The sequence below is a fragment of the Trachurus trachurus genome (genome assembly GCF_905171665.1).
Source record: "Trachurus trachurus genome assembly, chromosome: 20".
In the NCBI taxonomy this organism is placed as follows: domain Eukaryota; kingdom Metazoa; phylum Chordata; class Actinopteri; order Carangiformes; family Carangidae; genus Trachurus; species Trachurus trachurus.
Window position 1 is genome coordinate 13,241,999 of NC_139911.1, and position 18,583 is coordinate 13,260,581.

At 42.6% G+C, this 18,583-nt stretch overlaps 2 protein-coding genes across 3 annotated transcripts in view; one reads left to right on the forward strand and one right to left on the reverse strand.

Moving 5' to 3' along the window:
- plcd1a (phospholipase C, delta 1a) overlaps positions 1–4,122 on the reverse strand; it is a 16,225-nt gene extending 12,103 nt beyond the window's left edge. The window contains exons 1-2 of one of the 2 annotated variants that reach the window (XM_083995670.1): positions 3,934–4,122; positions 122–280 (exon numbers count right to left, since the gene is read on the reverse strand). In XM_083995670.1, the coding sequence (XP_083851796.1) occupies positions 122–280; positions 3,934–3,964 (190 nt within the window). In that variant the 5' untranslated portion in view covers positions 3,965–4,122. Of the gene's footprint in view, positions 1–121; positions 281–2,587; positions 2,933–3,933 lie in introns of those variants that run through there. The other variant, XM_083995669.1, reaches the window with a different exon arrangement.
- Positions 4,123–7,559: 3,437 nt separating this feature from the next.
- On the forward strand, positions 7,560–18,583 carry dlec1 (DLEC1 cilia and flagella associated protein; the record flags this gene model as incomplete). The annotated part of the gene is made up of 37 exons (XM_083995277.1): positions 7,560–7,622; positions 7,734–7,874; positions 7,997–8,204; positions 8,283–8,461; positions 8,830–9,047; positions 9,552–9,636; positions 9,749–9,836; positions 10,081–10,254; positions 10,339–10,475; positions 10,558–10,650; positions 10,861–10,951; positions 11,071–11,233; positions 11,339–11,531; positions 11,685–11,761; positions 11,892–12,054; positions 12,158–12,254; positions 12,350–12,480; positions 12,656–12,808; positions 12,911–13,041; positions 13,207–13,357; positions 13,515–13,631; positions 13,770–13,891; positions 14,014–14,199; positions 14,302–14,378; positions 14,493–14,644; positions 15,339–15,454; positions 15,576–15,646; positions 15,892–16,112; positions 16,281–16,439; positions 16,547–16,669; positions 16,784–16,878; positions 17,039–17,126; positions 17,266–17,463; positions 17,555–17,716; positions 17,845–17,995; positions 18,251–18,368; positions 18,460–18,583. The coding sequence occupies 37 exons, from the start codon at positions 7,560–7,562 to the stop codon at positions 18,581–18,583; spliced, it is 5,016 nt and encodes a 1,671-aa protein (XP_083851403.1).

Genomic DNA, 18,583 nt, shown 5'->3' on the forward strand with positions numbered 1-18,583 from the left:
ATATATTCTCTACTAGAGGGATTTTGAGGGGTGTGTTGTGTTGTGAGGCAAAAGGCTGTTGCTAAGATCTGAAAGAAGAGTTTAAAGTTGACAGGGAGGAAGTCTCGGAGACGACACTCACAGGTGTGATTCTTCTTGAACATTTTTTGTGACTCGTGCCACAGGGTCTTGCAGTCTTCTTGCAGTTTGAAGATACGGCTCTTCTTCCAGGTGCTGGAGCGGACCTTGATCAGCTCCCCACCAATCAGCAGAAACTGGAGATCCGGATCTCCCTCCAACCCTGCAGGAGCAGAAAAGCAACAATTTGAATGTGTAGTCAAAGACAAACGGTCGAAAACATTTGAATGAGTTGCTGCATTACATCCACTGGGGTGTTCCTTCTCAATAAACTGTGACACATTAGTTCATGTTGAGAAATCTTAGTCACCAACACAGTGTCCAACAAAAGAAAAAAAAATAGTCCACAGTGTGTACTGTTCACTAAAACTGTTCTAGGACACACACACAACTTTAACCTTAATCCAACCCTGAAAATGTACAATATCTGTGTTATAAAGGCACAGTTAGAATAGAAACCAGTCCACATAGTGTTAGTGTTTTACCATTCAGCTGAAGTAACTTACTGCTTATGCTTCTTTTGCAAAAGGGTGTGTGTGTGTGTGTGTGTGTGTGTGTGTGTGTGTGTGTGTGTGTGTGTGTGTGTGTGTGTGTGTGTGTGTGTGTGTGTGTGTGTGTGTGTGTGTGTGTGTGTGTGTGTGTGTGTGTGTGTGTGTGTGTAACATCAGTGGAAAGCGTGATTCATAATTCTTGTTCTGCATTGATAAGTTCAAAGGTTGTTGGCAGTGCAGTTTAGTTTATTTGTTCAATTTCTACAGTAGATAAGTTGGGTAATGCGCATGTATTTGCCAGTCTACATGAGTGTGACTCAGTTGCACACAGATTTCTGTGAGATCACAAAAATTTTAAACTGGGATAGAGAGCACTCTGACAAAAAAAAGAGCAACTGATGTCCTCTTGGTATGAAAAGGGCAACTGGGGATAGCTGTGTTCACTCATTTGGGACCGTGTCAGGGTCGTGGGTAGAGCCACAACATTACAGACATTTTTTCCCCCCCCTAAATCGCACCACGTACTCACAGAGGCTGTTTATGAGTCTCTGGCCTCTGTGCAGGGAGGGTGGAGGGGCCGAGCAGAGCAGCTCCAGCTCCAACCCCGCCTCTGCTCTGCTCACTCAGGCTTTCTGCTGGGAGCTCAACTCCCTTTACGTGAAGTGGCAGCTCCTGCTTACATGTCATCTCCTTTTTCACGTAGTAGCTCACTGTGTGTGCGGCTCACTGTTCTCTTTTCATAGTAATTTAATGACTCTTAACACTTCCCAAATCATGAACATGACTCAACTTGTATGTTTGGAAAGAGACTGATGTGGATTGGATGACCTTTCTTGAATTTTCTGGTTTGCAGCTGTGATGTACCTACTGTAATTATCTTTGACCTATAGTGTGTATACCCTCTATAATGGGCCTATGCTGTGCTGAACCTTCTGTGAGGCAAGCTAGGGCAGGATGGTATCAAGAGTTGAGGTAGAATTACAGAGAAAGGTGCCCTGCAGGTGTGAGTTAATGATATGGGTTCACAAAGAAGAGGAGGGGGATATGCTACAGCATGATCATAAGTGTGGTATGAGAGTTGAGGAAACTTCTCAGGTCCCACAAATATGGAGGTTGAGCTCCAGACTGACATTTTTTACTAGGAGTAGTGGCCCCTAACTTTAAATTTTAGGAGCGCAAGCAGCAAATTTAGGGGTCCACTGTAGCCAATATTCACATTTCCTTTTCATTCATGATCCTCACACACATTGACCTGACTGACAGCTGTAATGACAGATACCAGATCCTTTGAGTAGACTCCCTTCCATGTTTCACCAGTGTTGGGGCGGAAAAAAAGGCATATTATCAAATTTAGGGGCAGTCTGGAGCCCTGATAAACGAGGTGCAACAGGTTATATTTTATTAAATGACAAAGGGAAGATTGAATTCCCCTCACATGCTCTACTACTGTCATAGCAACACTCTTATTTGCGGTGTATTATGAGTTTCTGTTGTCCCCCGCACTCAAGATGACAGGAAATTGTGTGTCATATATGAGACCAAACCACCAGAGTTTTAGCTTTCTTTCCCTTCGCGTTTAATCTCCTTCCTGGTATGTCGTGACATTTTCAAGTCCCATGAGCCTCAGCCACTTTTCTGAGTTATCATTATGGCAGAAAGTAAAAGAGAGTGAGTCGCCCCAGGCAGTGAGGGGACAGACAGTCCTCATCCCTTCTTCTCCAGCTCACGGTCACAGAGTTACACGTTACATCAACAGCAACACGGATTTGTGGTGTTAAGATTAAGATCGAGCCACAGCCGGGGTTATCAAAACATGAAGTGTCCACTGTCCAGTAGCTGTGCGCGCTGGTGTGTAGGCTATGTGTGTGTGCGCGCGTGCGGGATAATGTGGACAAAACAATCAAAGCGCGCGCCACTCTGCTCCAGTCCACACCGCACTAAGCACCTATGGGAGGTGGAGGGAGGGGGGCTGTACTCACCTAGGAGTTTTCCATTCTCCTGTGCAACTCTTTTCGCCTGCTCCTGGTAAGCCAGCTCCTGGGATTTTGTCCTCTTCGGACGTTTTTGTAAACAAGACATTATAGACTATCCTCTAGTGTATTTTTGATAGGTTAAAATATCCAGTCGGTGTTTAATCAGAGCTCGGTGTGGAGTATAGAGCCAGGCACCACGTAGTTCTCTCCTCACAGGGCGGGTCTAAACTCATCTGTTGCTCTGTTAGAGCCGCTGATCCCTGCGGTGTTCACTGTCCGGTGGTGCACACACCTAGCCTACTGCTGAGGACTTTTACCATCGTGAGAAAGAAAAGGTCTCTTGAGATTTCAGTTCCACCTTCAGCCTCTAAATCTTATTGGTGATAACAAGACAAGACGTTTTTAATACCGCTGGGTTGGGACACCCCTGATTGGCTCCTGTGCTGCCTTCAGGTGTTGTGGTGGAGACTGTCTATAGTGGATCCTTTTGCAGATAGGAGGAGTCTCAATCTCAGAATGATTTTTTAAGTTGTTTTTCCAGAAGATCAAATGACATAATAAGCGACATCGTGTCTTTAAATGGGGTGCATGTTGCATTGTATTGCAATAGGCTACACCAGCACCGCTTTCTGTTGACAGACATTTCTTTGTCCTTTTGAACTTTTCTACAATCTGCCACTCTGTGTTACCACGCTTCATTAAAATTAAATAGTATTAAACTTTAGGTAGCTACATGCTGTTGAGATCTCACAGGGCTCCTGAGCTGCGAAACAGCGCCACCCTCTGATGAGACATAGGATATACTAAACTTCAGCAGTGATGAGAGTGTCTCCTCCTTGAAACTTGTCTGTAATTGGACATTCAATCATTCACTGTCCTCATAAAAAGGTTAAAACGGATCCACCCTGCCCTTTAAGAACCTGCATAACTCACTGATGATCATAACATTTTACAACACAGACCTATACTGGCTGTGGTTATCAATTGCAGTGAAGTAGGCTGGCTATATGGGATTGTGAAACCAACATACTTCATTCTCCTACTGTATGAAATGTGATATTGCCTTAAGCAACAGAAAACAAAACTATTTACCCCACCCTGCACGTTAACTTAGAGGGAAAAAAAATCACTGTTAAAACAAACAAAGAGAGGTGCAGGATCTTAAAAAATGAGAAGAATTTCTTAGTCTATAAACTGAATGTATTGTGTCATGAAGATAAAAGCAGTCCAAACTCTTAGTCCGGTCATAAAACTGAGTTCTCACTCCAGTCAGGACATAGAAAGAAACATGACAGCTCTTTGACAGACGTAGTAATAGTATTTACACTGTAAATGTGTAAGTCACCACTCACCAGTTTTCCCAGCTGTGCCATTTGCCTCCATTATGATTTCAATCAAAATAAAATCACCATGAGCAGGGATAAAGTCCTCGTCTTGTCCCGAACACTCTCAGTTATACGATAGGAATTATCACCACCATAAAGCTTGTCTGTGTCTCCTATGCAGGGAAGAATCCAATCTGTGTCCCCCTCTGAGCCGACTCACACAGTGTGCAGTTAATGCCAGCCCATCAGCCTCTTATACCCGCCCTGAGCCCACACCCACTGCAACACCGGTCTGACAAGTACACCACTGTGTTTCCTCTCATGACTTTCATTCAACCATTGGAAACTACACCTTTGGATGGAATTCCACCAACATAGATACAAAAATAAACTCTCTCTCTCTCGCTTAGACTAAAACCCTGATAAGACTGTGTTGTAATAAGCCGTGTCCATAGATGCGTTAACACTGATGCTGTCTGTACTATAGCATTCTGGCATCTGGAGTGTGATTTTGTTTATTCAGGGTGTTGTCCCAGTCTGGTATAAACCTGCCATTCACAGTTTGCATTCTTGCGTCTTCCCTCCACCTTGTTGTACCACACACTTAATGTTAAATATAATCACTCCAAATCACACCATGCCTCTTGTCGTCATTATTGCTATTTATAGGATGGATGCTTACTGACATCAGGCAAAGGCATCAACCATGTGCAGACATTTCATTGTTTCAAGCACAGAAATATGTGTAAAAAAACAAAACAAATGAAAGCGGATCACAACAGGCAGTCTGATGTGTTTTCATGCATGTGTATAGGCTATCCCATCGTATATTTACTTTGTAGCCTGCCCTGTGAATTATTTTGGTGTCACGGACATGGCAGATTGCTTTGAAATAATAGGAGGTGAATAGTGTTTGTTCGTTGCTCCACAAGCTGCTGTTCATTGTTAGGACGTCATATCTGAGGGCTTACACAGATCCCTCTTTGTGCCTCTCTATTATCAGTGTCTGCCAGCCTGTTCTGTCCTATGAACTCTCGTGCTGGGGCAAGTCTCATGAAAAAAAAAAAAAAAATACTGCTCTGTCTGTCGAACCACGAGGAGCTACAAAGTGAGCTCAACAATCGCCTCTTTGAGAACCCCATCTGAGCACTGCATGAGCTGATCAGCACAGTCAAAGAGTTTGTTTTGGGTGAATTTGCAAACTTGAGTTCTGAAACTGTTTTTGTGAATTTTATATTTCATTAGCATTGTTTCTTTCCTGCAGCCACTGGTCTTTTATGTACAAACAAATGCTTTGCCTGAGCTCTGTGTAGCTTTGAAAACACTTCGCATGACGCCATTAGGTTATACCAGCTGTGCGTACATGAAGCTTTTCAGTCACTATTTGTATTTCTGCATTGTGCAGGAGCACCCATAACTCTTTGAATGAAGTTTGATGCACAAGTCACATGGGTAACAGGTATTTAGCCACACCTTACTCCACAAAGAACAGAATGCATGCTAATTAACAATACCATTTATTTCCTTTAAAAAAAGGAAGATTGCCAAGGCACTCTTGAGATCCAAAACGTTAAAAAGCCTTTATTGAAAGGTGCCGCAACGTGTAGGTGCAGTTTTTCTACTTTTAAACTATGTAGCCACTTTCAATAGCCTAAAGCAGAGCGATTATATCTATCGCTCTGGCCTAAAGGCTTTTTAACTTTTGGACCTCAAGAGTGCCTTGGCCATCTTCCTTTTTTTGTTGCTATTCATCACCCCTGTAGCACCTTGATTTGTTTTTTACTCTTCCCTTAAAAGAAGCACTCCTTTTTCTGTTTTTAACTATTTATTTCCATGTTCTAATTAAAGCTCAAGAACATAGCCTACCTATTGCCATTTATTTAACCGATCAAATCAAGACAAAATGTCTGTGTAGGGCTCACAGACAATATTCTTGCTCATAACTTTGGTCATTTGATGACAAAGACAAAAAGAAAAAAGAAAACGTATATTCCTGTCCTGTTAATGACTATGTGGTCATTAAAGTGTAACAGAATGAAATTCATGTAGGCTACTGCTTATTTCACACCCAATTAAGCCCTGATTGACCTAATAAATTATATGAATAATTATTTGATACTTTACTTTATTACCTAGGGTGAAGTCAGGTAAAATGGGCCACTTTTTGGTAAACGATTAATAAGACCATCAAAAACGCTATGCATGAAATCCATTGATATTTTAAAAAATCAACATAGGTCTCTTAAATGTTTCTGTGTGAAAAAAAAATTAAAAAGTATAATTATTTTGGAATTATGAGAGTTAAAGTATCGGGATATTCCCTCTCGAGGTACGATGAAGGTTCAGGTAAAATGGGCCAGCCGTTCAGTTAAATTGGGCCAAGAGAGAACAACACAGTAATTTTAGCAGAAATCATTTAAATTTTAATAATTAATTGACACTACTACTAAACTACAACACTAAACTTAACATTAACAGTGAATACATAAGAGGTTGAAGACATTTTTTAATCTTAAAATGCATTTTAAAATGACATGATCATGTTGTTGATATGCTCTTTGTTAACTGTTATAGGCTCTTTTACTGTGTGTGTATGTGTGTGTGTGGCATTATAGATGCCATTTTTTCCCCCACAGTGCTAATGGCACCATGAGTGGCACTGACCAACCTTGGATATATATCTAACTTTGAACATGTTTTGCACCCTCAATTTCTGTGTAACTTCAGTGTAAGACTGTGTTTTGTATGTGGCCCATTTTAGCTGCAATGCATGGCTCAATTTACCATGATGCATTAAGGTAAATTGAGCCACCCACAAAAAATGCATTTAAATTAAAAAATAAGTAAGCTTAGCAAGAATTTTGCATTCTATCCAATGGGGGGAATCACAATGTGTATTATAAATCACATTTTTTATTGTAGATCTGTTTTTTTACGGAGTTATCAACCTTATCCGTTTCAAGTGAAATTTGTTTGCCAGGCCACTTTTCGCACACTTCTCCTCAGCAGGCTGGATATAAAGCATTGTTCCACCCACAACAGCAACCAGAGACCACTCAAATCAATTGTTTTTTTTTTCAAGTACAGTTGTAGCAACAATTTGAAATCATTTACAGCCATTGCCTGTTAAAACTTAAAAAGCTAGGAGGCTCAAACCTTAACTGGCTCATTTTACCTGATGGCCCAATTTACCTGATGTCACCCTATGTATAAAAATATGAATTAAAAGAAATTGTATTAGCCTAAATGATAACTAAAAATTGTCTTTGAATTTTATTTGTGTGTTATAATTAACCAATGTTGAAGAGAAAAAAAAGACAATGTACACTAAAAAGAAATAAAGAAAAGTGATTGGTTTGTGGGGGAACAAAATAAAAATTCCTGCTTTGGACCCCTGTCTGTCTGAGAGGTTTGGTTGTCGCTATGGCAACCACATCTATACAAACATGGCTGACAACAAGCAACAAGTAGCTCGTTTACATTATGTTGTAGTCACAACTTGAGCCGTGTGTGTATATTTAGCGTTTTACTAACGCACCACTTGTTTGGGTTTTGACGTCGACTTTACGTGGTCATAAACCAAAGTATTTCAAAGTTACCCTGCTAACGCTAAATGAGCTGTTTGGCAAGTTAAACATTTAGCATTAGCTGCAATGTCGACGATGCTGCAGAAACTAGAGGCCAGCGAAAACAGATCTGCCTCAGAAAAATCACAGGTAGGATGCACAAAAGCTTGTTCACTCTTAACTTCTCACTAAACAAGGTGTAAATCACCGCTATTTTATCGAAGCTGTCTTGTTTTTTTTAATATTGTTATTTAATTTCAGGACATTTCTCACGTATTCGCGAGCATTTTCAAAGACATTTACACAAAAGACGTCATTGGGAAAGACACTTTGTCCACCTTCATCAAGACCAAGAGTGGACAGAGCAGCTACCATGACAAATATGTTGAAGAGCTTGAAGAGGTAACTTAACACTGTCATTAACAATGGATTGTATACTTCACAATTCAGGAGTACTATGAAAATAAATAGTAAGTTATCATTGTCACCTGATTCTTTTTTTTCATTCATTATTCATAACACAGGCTTATTCTGAATACAACCGTCTTATTCAAGAGGCAGACATGCTTGAGAGCCACATAACCCAGGCCAAAGCTCAGGCTGCAGCCTCAGACAGCTCAGCCTTTTCCTGGTATGAAGACAAAGACCTTCTCGAAATGAACAACCTGATTTCACCCCAGGACTATCTACCTGTACAAAAACCACAAGTTCGAGCATCAGCACCAGCAGCAGGTAACTTAACCGTTGAGGTACGGACCATCAATCTTTAACGAGCATGTTCTGACTCAGTGTTTACCCTTTTCTTGTCAGAAAAACCAAATCCTACCAAAGCTACTATCGCCTACACCATGCATGCGACCAAGGAGCCCCAGGATGATGGTTATACACTGATGCCCCGTTCAGAAAAGGCTGAAATGAATGAGTCAGATCTCAGCCTGACTTTTGAGTCCAGCTCAGATACCCCAAAGAGGAAGAAGACCCCCAGAGAGGTGAGGAATAAGAAGCAACAAGATTAATACTTAAGCCATGAATAATTTACTGTACCAGTTTATGCTATATATTTACTTATTCTAAATACAATTACAAAATCCTAATTAAGACAGTAAAAAGAGTAGATGAATCACAGAAACAAAAGACAACAACAATGGAGACAACAGGGACATAAAATGATTAAATGAAAATTAAGTTAACAGGCGTTCCTGTGAGTTTTGAGAACTGACATTAAAGATAATTCTGATTTGGCAAGCCTCTGAGTTCCTCTGAGATGGATGGAGTGAGTTGTAATTACATCAATGCACTATAAATGCAGAATAGAAAACATGATTGAATTCTGTCCACAACACTCCATGTGTTTCAGAAACTAAATCAAACCAAACCAAAGTGGAGGGGGCAGCCAAGTGCTAAGGACAAGGAAGAGGCATGGCAGAAACTTCAGAAACTGAAAGATCGACAACGTTTCCTGTGCAATCCTCACTTCCTCCCTCCAAATGCACAGCATGGCGGCATGTCCCTCATCCAACCCCGGACCAGAGCAGTGAAGGCAGAACATAAGAGGAAAGGGGTGGAGGAGCAAAGGTACCCGGAATGTGCTGACTTATCATTTTGTCGCAGGGCAACAACTATAAACAGGCAGAGTACTGACACAGTGGATCACATGAGAATCATGTACATGTTACAGTTGACAAAATACAAGTTAGTTCAGACAATCCCTCTTCAATAGTAACTGCAAACACAAAAGCCTTTTTCCTTAATGCAAACAACTGTGCACCTTTTTTGCTTGCAGATGAAAACGCTATTCTTCAAGACTGCACAAATATTAGGTTCATATATGTACTGTCCGTATGTACATGACTATTTTCAGGCCTGGTTTAAAATAGTCTTTAATAAGAACTGATTCGGTCATATTAGTGCAGCCCCATTTTTGATCTGAGCGTCAGACAGAAATGTTTGCTTTGTGGTTTTGAAAAATGTTATGGTGTCAGCTTGTCACCTAGCTCACCGCTTCCTGTGAGACCGTTTCTACTGTGAACACACAGAATACTCAGGTGTTGTTTTGTTTGTTCTCTTTCTGTCTGAAAGCTCCAGTGATAATCCTGTCCCAGTCTTCCTGGCGATACCATCTGTGGTGGTGTTCACTGACTACAATGTGGGACATGTCTATGAGGTATGTTTCAGTGACTTACACCTCAGTGTCAAGAATTCAGAGCATGCAGGACTAAAGTTTGGCACCTTCTCCCGTGAGATGATGCATCATAACATGTCCTGTCGTGTCTTAGACAACACTGGAGCTGAAGAACCTGACTTCCTCAAGCCGTCATGTCCGAGTCATCCCTCCCACCACTCCTTACTTCTCCATCGGCCTGGGTGAGCTCTTCCTTTCAGTTCTGATTGAATTATACAGTCACAGCCTCTTTATACCAAATATAATATATAAAACGTGTCAAGACTGTATCAAAAAGGAATGACTCAAATACAGTCACAAACCTTTATATATGAATTCAAGCAACCCCAACTATAACAAACAGCATGATTTGAACGTACTGTGTTTTGCACACAAGTGAATGCAGACTTATATCTAAGTTTGATGATCAGGTTTGATGTTTGGCAGGGAGGTTCCCCGGTGAGGGTGGTGTTGTTGCCCCTGGGATGAGCTGCAAGTACACGGTGCGGTTTGCTCCGGACTCCCTAGCAGACTATGAGGACTTCATAATCGTGGAAACCCAGGCTGAGCATCTGCTCGTTGTGCCCATCGCAGCCGCACGACCCCCTCCAATACTCACCTGTGAGTCTCATTGCAGTTGTTACCGTGTTGTGTGCTTTACTGGGTCATGCATCGTTTATATGCTTCTCCCTCATTCCTGTGCAGTACCTAAAGTCCTGGACTGTGGTTACTGTTTGATTGGAGGAGTCAAGTTTGTTGAATTTCTGTGCCAAAACGTTGGTCTCAGCACCGGGACATTCTGCATAATCCCCAAGAACCAGTGGCCAGCCTCGAACCTCAGGGTAACTCATGGTATCTGTGTCAGTAATCTTAATTGTGAAAACACTTCTCCTGCTTGACAGCTTTTGTTTTTTCTTCATGCAGCCCGTGGCCAGGACATACTTCTCCGAGCAGCCCCCTTTCGCAGTCAGCCCGTCTCTTTTTGTCCTGCAGCCTGGAGAGGCCACTGTGGTGGAGGTGGGTCAGTGATGGAGGACAGAGCTATGATCTGTAGCTGCAACACTTCCAGAGGCACAACTGGATTTAAACTGCAGTTATTGTTAGCACTGACTGAAAATGACAGAAAGCTATCTCAGTCCCAGTTTGTTTTGAGGCACCAGTGTTATTTCAATGCAACTCTATGTGTTTCGCATTCATGTCGTATTATTTGTGTGTGTGGATTTGCAGGTGGTTTTCTTTCCCAGCACTGCACAGAGAAGCTGTCAGGTTTTCACTATTGTCTGTGACAACTGCCAGGTGAAAGACATTTCCGTTGAAGGTAAATCATTTCAGTCATCGGTGGAGTTTCTGGGAGATGTTTCTCCCAAATAAGTGATGATTTAAAGTTCTCTACTACAGTATATGGTTACTTATTGGATATATATGTGTGTTCTCCAGGTGAGGGCCAGCTGATTGCTCTTGAGCTTGTGTCTATATCTGGGGAGAATGAGCCTCCTGTGGTCGGGGAAGTGCATGACCTCACTGCAGACCACTTTGTCCGTTTCAGCCCATGTAACCCTCACTCTGTGCAACAGAAAAGACTCATTATTAGAAGCAACGTGTAAGCTTTGCATCTACACATATAATCAATACAAAGTGTGTGACTGCAATTATTTGATTCTCTCTCTCTCTCTCTCTCTCTCTCTCTCTCTCTCTGGGGATGAAGCCACTTGGAGCTGCCTTTCCACTGGCAGATTTTGAAGCCCAACCTTCATCCTCTGCTTCCAGGAGAAACCCCTGTACCGTTCCAGATCCAGGCCCACCTGGCCACAGATGACGCTTTCCATGTCAGCCCCCCATCAGGCCTTCTGGCTCCATGCCAGGACCAAGAGTTCCTGTTTACCTTCTGTCCTAAAGAGGTAGACAGGATATATGAACCATGACAGAAAACAAGAATCAGGGGTCACTACATCACTAGTGGCGCTTACTAAAATGCTGTACTTGTTATATGTGAAGTTTCCAGTCTGAAAGCCATGTTATTAAATTATTCATAATGTTTGTGTTTTATGAAGTTGAAGGATTACCACAGTGTCTGTCACCTAGTACTGAGGGATGTCCCACAGCTGCCACCAGAGCCTAGTGAAAACAGGTGAAATTATTTTTATATACAGTGTTAAAGGCCTGTAAACTCTGAATAGTAATATGTACAGACAACAACACAATTATGCATGCTTTTTATTCATCAAGGTGTTGCATCTCTGTGTGTATGGAAAATCTAGAGCACTTCAGCCTGTCTGTGTCGGCTCCAAGGTGAGCGATGTCATCGTCATGGAGATAGAGGTCAAGGGGTCAACAGAGCCATACCAGGTCCTGCTGGAGCCGTACGCTGTTGTCATACCTGGGGAGATTTATATTTGCACAACCGCCCACAGGCAATTCAGGGTGATTTAAGCCACTGTCAGATGTTTGATTCAAATCAAATCAAAACGTTGTCTGTGAGCGTTACAGTTACACAAATGTGTGTTTTCTATTTGTCGTGTATCAGATGTGGAACCACAGCAAGACCTTCATCTGTTTTCAGTGGGAGAGAATGAACAACTGCAGCCACATAATAGAAGTAGAGCCCTCTGCTGGCAGAATAGGTGTGTCACACAATACATCATTAGACCCAGCGCAGCATTTCATGTTGTTTGATTTGATGTTTTATTGACTGATTGTTGTGTGTATTTGTGCACAGAGGAGAACGAAGCCTTTGATTTTGAACTGACTGTGACTGGAGTGAAACCAGGGAAGGTTGTTACCAGTCTGCTCTGCCACGTGGAGCACTGCCATGAGCCTGTCACCTTGGCTGTGGAAGTGTCATTCAAGGCAAGAAAAAAAAACATAACTACTGTCAGAAAACCAGCAACTCAAGTCATAACTACAATCATATAAATTGTACAATAAGAGTTGTGAAATTTCACGATAAGAGTTTCTTTTTGAGACATATAGTTGAGCATAGTGAGCTGTGATCTCTTTATGCTCCTCATCTGATTTTCAATAGGGCCCCATAGTCACCTTCAATGTGCCCAGTGTGGACTTTGGGCTCATTAGGTTTGGGGAGCAGTCACAGACCACCCTGCTCCTCACTAACAGCACCCACCTAGAGGCCTCTTGGACAATTGAGGACAGTCAACAAGAGCACGAAGACCTTCAGGTATAGTGGACTAATACTGTATGACCACACACCCATAATAAGATAAAATGTCTGATAATTTGTTCCTTTATTCTCTAATCTCTGATCTGTATTGGTGTTTAGATATTAGTGGAGCCCTGCAGTGGTGTGCTGCCCCCCCTGGCCTCTTGTAGTGTAGACGTGTTCTTCAGGCCACGTTTCTGTCAGCATCTTGAAACAGAGTTGGAGCTGATGGTGGAGAATGGAACTGGTTGGTAAGGATGCACAGTTACATAAAACTTTACATCTCTTCTTCTGAAGATTGATCATGCAGGGATATAGATGTTTTCCCTTACATAACCAATGTACCTTAAAGGCTGTTGTAATAATTAGTGTGGATGGACCAGCCTTTGACAACAGAGCTGTGTGTTAATTTGCAGTCACCTGTCAGTGAGAGCAGATGTGCAGTCGCCTCAGGTGTGTCTGCTAAACTGTGAGTTGATCCTCTCTGAACTCTACATTGGAGTTCCTGCCAAGGCCACTGTCACTCTTTTCAACCAGACTCTGCTGCCTGCAGACTTCAGATGGACGGTACGCTGCACCACTGCACCACAAGCCTTTATCTGTGTGTGTGTGTTAGCAGTTTATAATCTGTATAGTGTAAAAGGTTAGTGACAAAATTGACAAATGGGATGTCTTTTCACACAATTATACCGTGGTGATGACTCTTGGATATTTTCTTCACCAGGCTGAGCTGCAGGGTAAACAGGCCTCACTGTGTACAGCCAGTTTTGAGCCCTCCTCTGGTACTCTGGGACCAAATGCCAGCACGGAGGTCACAGTGAATTTTACCTCTCACACAGATGTAAGTAGATTGTTAACACATCCGAAACATACAACACATAACACCACAGAGACAAAATTCACATGTTCAGTGTCTGGTCTGCTTATTCTGTCTTCTGAAGTTTGATGTTTTACTCTCTTGTGTGTCTTTTCTGTCCAGCTGGAGCTGACGGAGGTGGCTGCTCTCTGTGAGGTCCAGGAGATGAACTCTCCTCTTGTTCTTGGAATCCAGGCCTCCAAAACCAAGAAACTCACTGTGTCTTACTCGCTGCCAAATGTCTGGTACTTACTTAGTAGTTCCACACCCCACAGCTACATCACTCTATTTCAAAAGTGTTTATGAAGTCAGTTGCACAGACTGATGCTTTACTGCTCAAAATATTACCACTGTCCTTTGCTTTTAGCTCTACCACAGAGGGCGAGAAACCCTCAACACTCATGCTGGATTTTGGAGACAACGTTTTTTTGAAGAGAGCCATAACGAAGCAGTTTCTTATGACCAATCAAACTGGTATCCCTGCTTCTTTCACTATAGAGGCAGAGTATTTCAACTGCCATGCCTCCAAGCCAAACAACCATTCAGAGAAAAGGTAAAGCAGTTATCTCACTGACATGCAACAAATATACAACAAAGTCACTTAACTGCACCTTACAGTACATATGACACATGCTGCACCTTCTAATAATTGCAGATTGTGTCACACCGCTTATGTTAGGAAGCGGCTTCACTCTGTCCAAGCTAAGAGGGTAGAAGAGAAAACACATGAGGGTATGCTTTTGCTTTTTATTGTTTATTATTGTTTATTTATAATTTATATGAGTCTTAGACTATTGGGCCCCAGCATTACTAGTAGTGATTCTTTATTTCTCTATTCTTTGTCAGAGTTTGTTAGCAGCCTGCTGGGTCATGGAAAAGGTGCAGCTTTCTTTGTCCTGCCAAACACGGGGACGCTGGCACCATTTCAGACCCTCACTGTGGATGTGACCGCCTACACTGGCATGTGGGGGGAATACAGAGATAATCTCATATGCAAAGTATGACGTAATTTTAGTAGTTTCCGCATATGTTTGTATTCTCTTAACATAGCTCAACATTTTGGCAAATTAGCCCATTGCCATAATCCCTATAGTCATAGCAGTAGGTTCATTACCTTTAATTGTCGGTGCAAGCTATTTTTAGAACGGCGAAGCAGAGTCGCGAGCTGCTCAGAACTACGCTACGGAGGGATTTCTTGGTTTCCCTCATCAAACTCATCAAATACACAATCCAACAACTCCAAAAAGCTCTCGTGGACAAGTTGTGACCTGCACATTCACCACGCTATGAGATAATAACAGAACGTTACGAGACAGAGTTGTTTTAGAGGTAAATTTGTGCAAAACCGCAGTTTTTCAGCAAGCAGTCTCTGCATTTGCCATAACGTTTCACTTATTATCTCATAGCATGGTGAATGTGCAGGTCACAACTTGTCCACGAGAGCGTTTTGGAGTTGTTGGATTGTTGAGGGAAACCAAGAAATCCCATTAGCCTCCGTAGCGTAGCTCTGAGCAGCTTGCGGCTCTGCTCCGCCGTTCTAAAAATAGCTTGCACCGACAATTAAAGGTAACAAACCTACTGCTAAAACTATAGGGATTATGGCAATGGGCCAGTTTGCCAACATGTTGAACTATCCCTTTAATTTTGTTGTGGACTGGTGAATAATGATGAAATTGCATTTTCCGCCTGCAGGTCGGGGACCTCGAGCCCCGGCTTATTCCCATGCAAATGACAGTCAAAGGATGCCCACTCTACTTCCAGATGACAGGCACACAACTTAATGACCAGAACCTGGGCCCAACCATACAGTCTGTACCGATGCCACTTTCTCCAATTACTAAATCCATCATTACTTGTGTGTATTTGACAATGACATGACATCATTTCAGCAGAATCAAAGGTCTTTTGATTTTTTTTTTCCTTCATTAGATTTGGCACTCATTTATCTGGAGGTGACACAGTGTCTCGTTCTCTTCGCATCAACAACCCCACCATGATTGGTAAGTATAATCATTAAAACATCCTGGCCAGGCGGAAAAATTGTTGGACCAGCATATTTCCTGTCTTTTGGGTCAACAGTAACTGGAAGAATAGGAGCAGTATTTAGAAACAGAGTCAGCGTTGGAAAAAAAAAAAGACTCAGTGGAACCACTATTATGTTTGTTGGTTGAATGTGTGGTCTGCTATCAGGATTTTGTACCTTGGCTAATTAAGTCATATAATCTAAATCTTTTTATGCTGCCAGATCTTCGCATGGACTGGGAGACATTTAACAAAGATCTGAATGACCATAAATTGGTGGACCTTGTGGTGGCATATGGAGGCGGTTTCCCACTCAAAGATGCTGATGGCAATGAGGTGATGAGTGGAGCAACGAGGCTTCCCAGTGGGGACATTCAACCAGCCTGGGAAAGAATTCACAGCTCAGACTCTAGCACCATGAGCCCCTCCCGCCAAAGCAAGAATGTAAGTGCATTTAACACCACAGCAGAGACACACAAACATAAACTTTAATGATTTTTATGATGTGGCCTCTGGGAAATTCTTATGGCTACAATGCCAGTAACTGGACCCACATGGTGTGTTTTTTTATTCTCTCACTGGCTCAAATTGTCTTTCTCCTACTGAGTTCAGGAGATGGAAGAGGAGGAATATATACCCACGGATGACTGCGATGAAAAGGAGCCCTGTCTTTATCCCTCTCCTGCAAAGAAGAAACTCTTCTCTGTCAACATCCGACCTCATGTGGGCAACCTTTCAGATTACCCCTTCTGCATCACGCCTCAGCAAATAGTATGTTTATAAGATTACAGCTTCATACGTTTCCATTACCACTAAAACACTGCATTAAAACAACTGTCTATCAGTAATGTATTTCCTTTTCTGGGGTGTATTTCAAGGTGATTCCAGCAAAAAGCAGCGGCACAATCCATGTATCTTTCACTCCTTTGACTCTTTCCAATTCATCTTGTGAGTCCAGATGTGTGGGATTAGCTCTGGGTTTCGTGAGTCTAGACTCTAAGGTAACATGCTGAATTTATAAAATAGTATCTTTCAATGTTAAAGCTTGGAAAAGGTGAACGGTATATCACTCAGTGGCACATTGTACTCCCTCATTGTGTTGTGTGTGTTTACAGATGGCCGCCTGTGTCCCGGGGAAAGTTGGACGAGCTCATGGTTTGGATTTGGAGCCTGTCAGGTTGGATCTACTAGCAGCCGTTAAGCCTGCAGTGTAAGCAATTACAATCATACTATTTATGTCCTCAAAACCCCTGATGCATCCAACTCCATTTATGCTTCCTAAATTAAAAATCAGCTGAGGTTAGGCGAAAGCTGCTCAGAGGTGGTCTGATTAAGTTGCATATCTTCCTCTTGGCTCCCCGTCGCTGCAGGCTGTTAGTGCAGATGGAAGAGGACGACGGGGTGCTGGAGTTTCGAGCCTCGGCTGGTGATTTACTGAGGGCAGAATCGGAGAAAGAGGTCGGTCCGAGAAATCTACAACACTAATAAACAATGCTTTGGCATGCGGGATGCATGCATGCATGAGGTATTAGTCCCAACGGTGTACACTGTACAGTATTTCCGATCAGTCATACTTAGCGGTTGATTTGCTCCACAGCTGGGAGTGCGGGAATTTGACATCACACGGACGCTTCAACTGAAAAACACCTCGGAGATGCCTCTACACTTCAGGCTGGGAACTGAGCCTCCGTTTGCAGTGCTCAAGCCGCAGCCTCCAGCCAGGACCAGCCCCTCCAGCAACCCGTCCACCGGCGACGGTCACTCTCTGGTGCTGCAACCACAGAAGAGCATGCAGGTGTGGTGAGGAGAGGGGTCCCCTGGCCTGAACCAAGTATAATTACATTAGAGGTGTTGTGTTAACCGTCCCTCGTGTCTGTGAACGGCAGGTGAAAGTGGCGTTCCACTGCTCTCTGCCTCTTCTGGATCACGTGGACCGGGCAGACGAGAAAGTCCCTCCTGGTGTGACGCTGATCCGGGACGCCAGCGGGCAGAGGAAGCTGAAGTTCCAGCAAAACCTTCTGATTCACTACAGCAACAACAGCCTGCAGGTCAGAGACTGATTTGAATTTCCACCGCAGAAATTAGTTTAGGCTACAAGTGAGAAAAAATAAAATTATTAAGTAGATAATTGCAAAATAGTTGACCTTCAAAAACTGATTTCCTCTGCTCCGATCAGACGGTGCCTCTCCGTGCCCGTCTGGATCTGTCCACTCTGCGTCTGTCCACCCACAGCATCAACTTTGGGAACTGCTATGTGGGGGATGTGGAAACAATAGAAGTTAACCTCTACAATCATGGAGCCCACACATACTGGAGATCAATTATTGGTAAAGCTTGGTATCATTTTCAAGACTTTATTTTGATTAACTTGGCTCTGGTTTGTGTAGATCTGTACAGACTGTTTGGTTTATGTCACTCATTTTCATAGCGGTGAGAGGTGTCCAAACTAATCGTAATATCGAGCGAGAGCTTAAAATGTAACAATTGCTGTCTGATACAGTATTATACAGTTATTTTACCAAGGAAATTTTGTCTCTAACGTCACAACAAAAATTCACATCATATTATTTGTTTGTGTGCAGAGACAGATGAAGGGGAACCTCGTGTGTTCAGAGTGACTCCAGACTTGGGGCTTCTCAGGTCCAAGGAGCTCCATGTGAGCAGCTGCAGCCAGTGTCTACAGATCAGCTTCACTCCCAGGTAACAAGTAACAGAAAACTATTGGATGACACAAATCAAACTGTTTCTATCATATCCAAAATATGCTTCTACTCTTTTATCTCTGTTGCAGTGGGAACAGGGAGTTCAGAGCCAGAGTGGTGATCCAGTCTCCTCTGGTGAAGACCCCCCTCATTCTGCAGCTCCAGGGAACAGGATATTTAGATGACATGTACAGGTCTAATTTTCTAAATTAG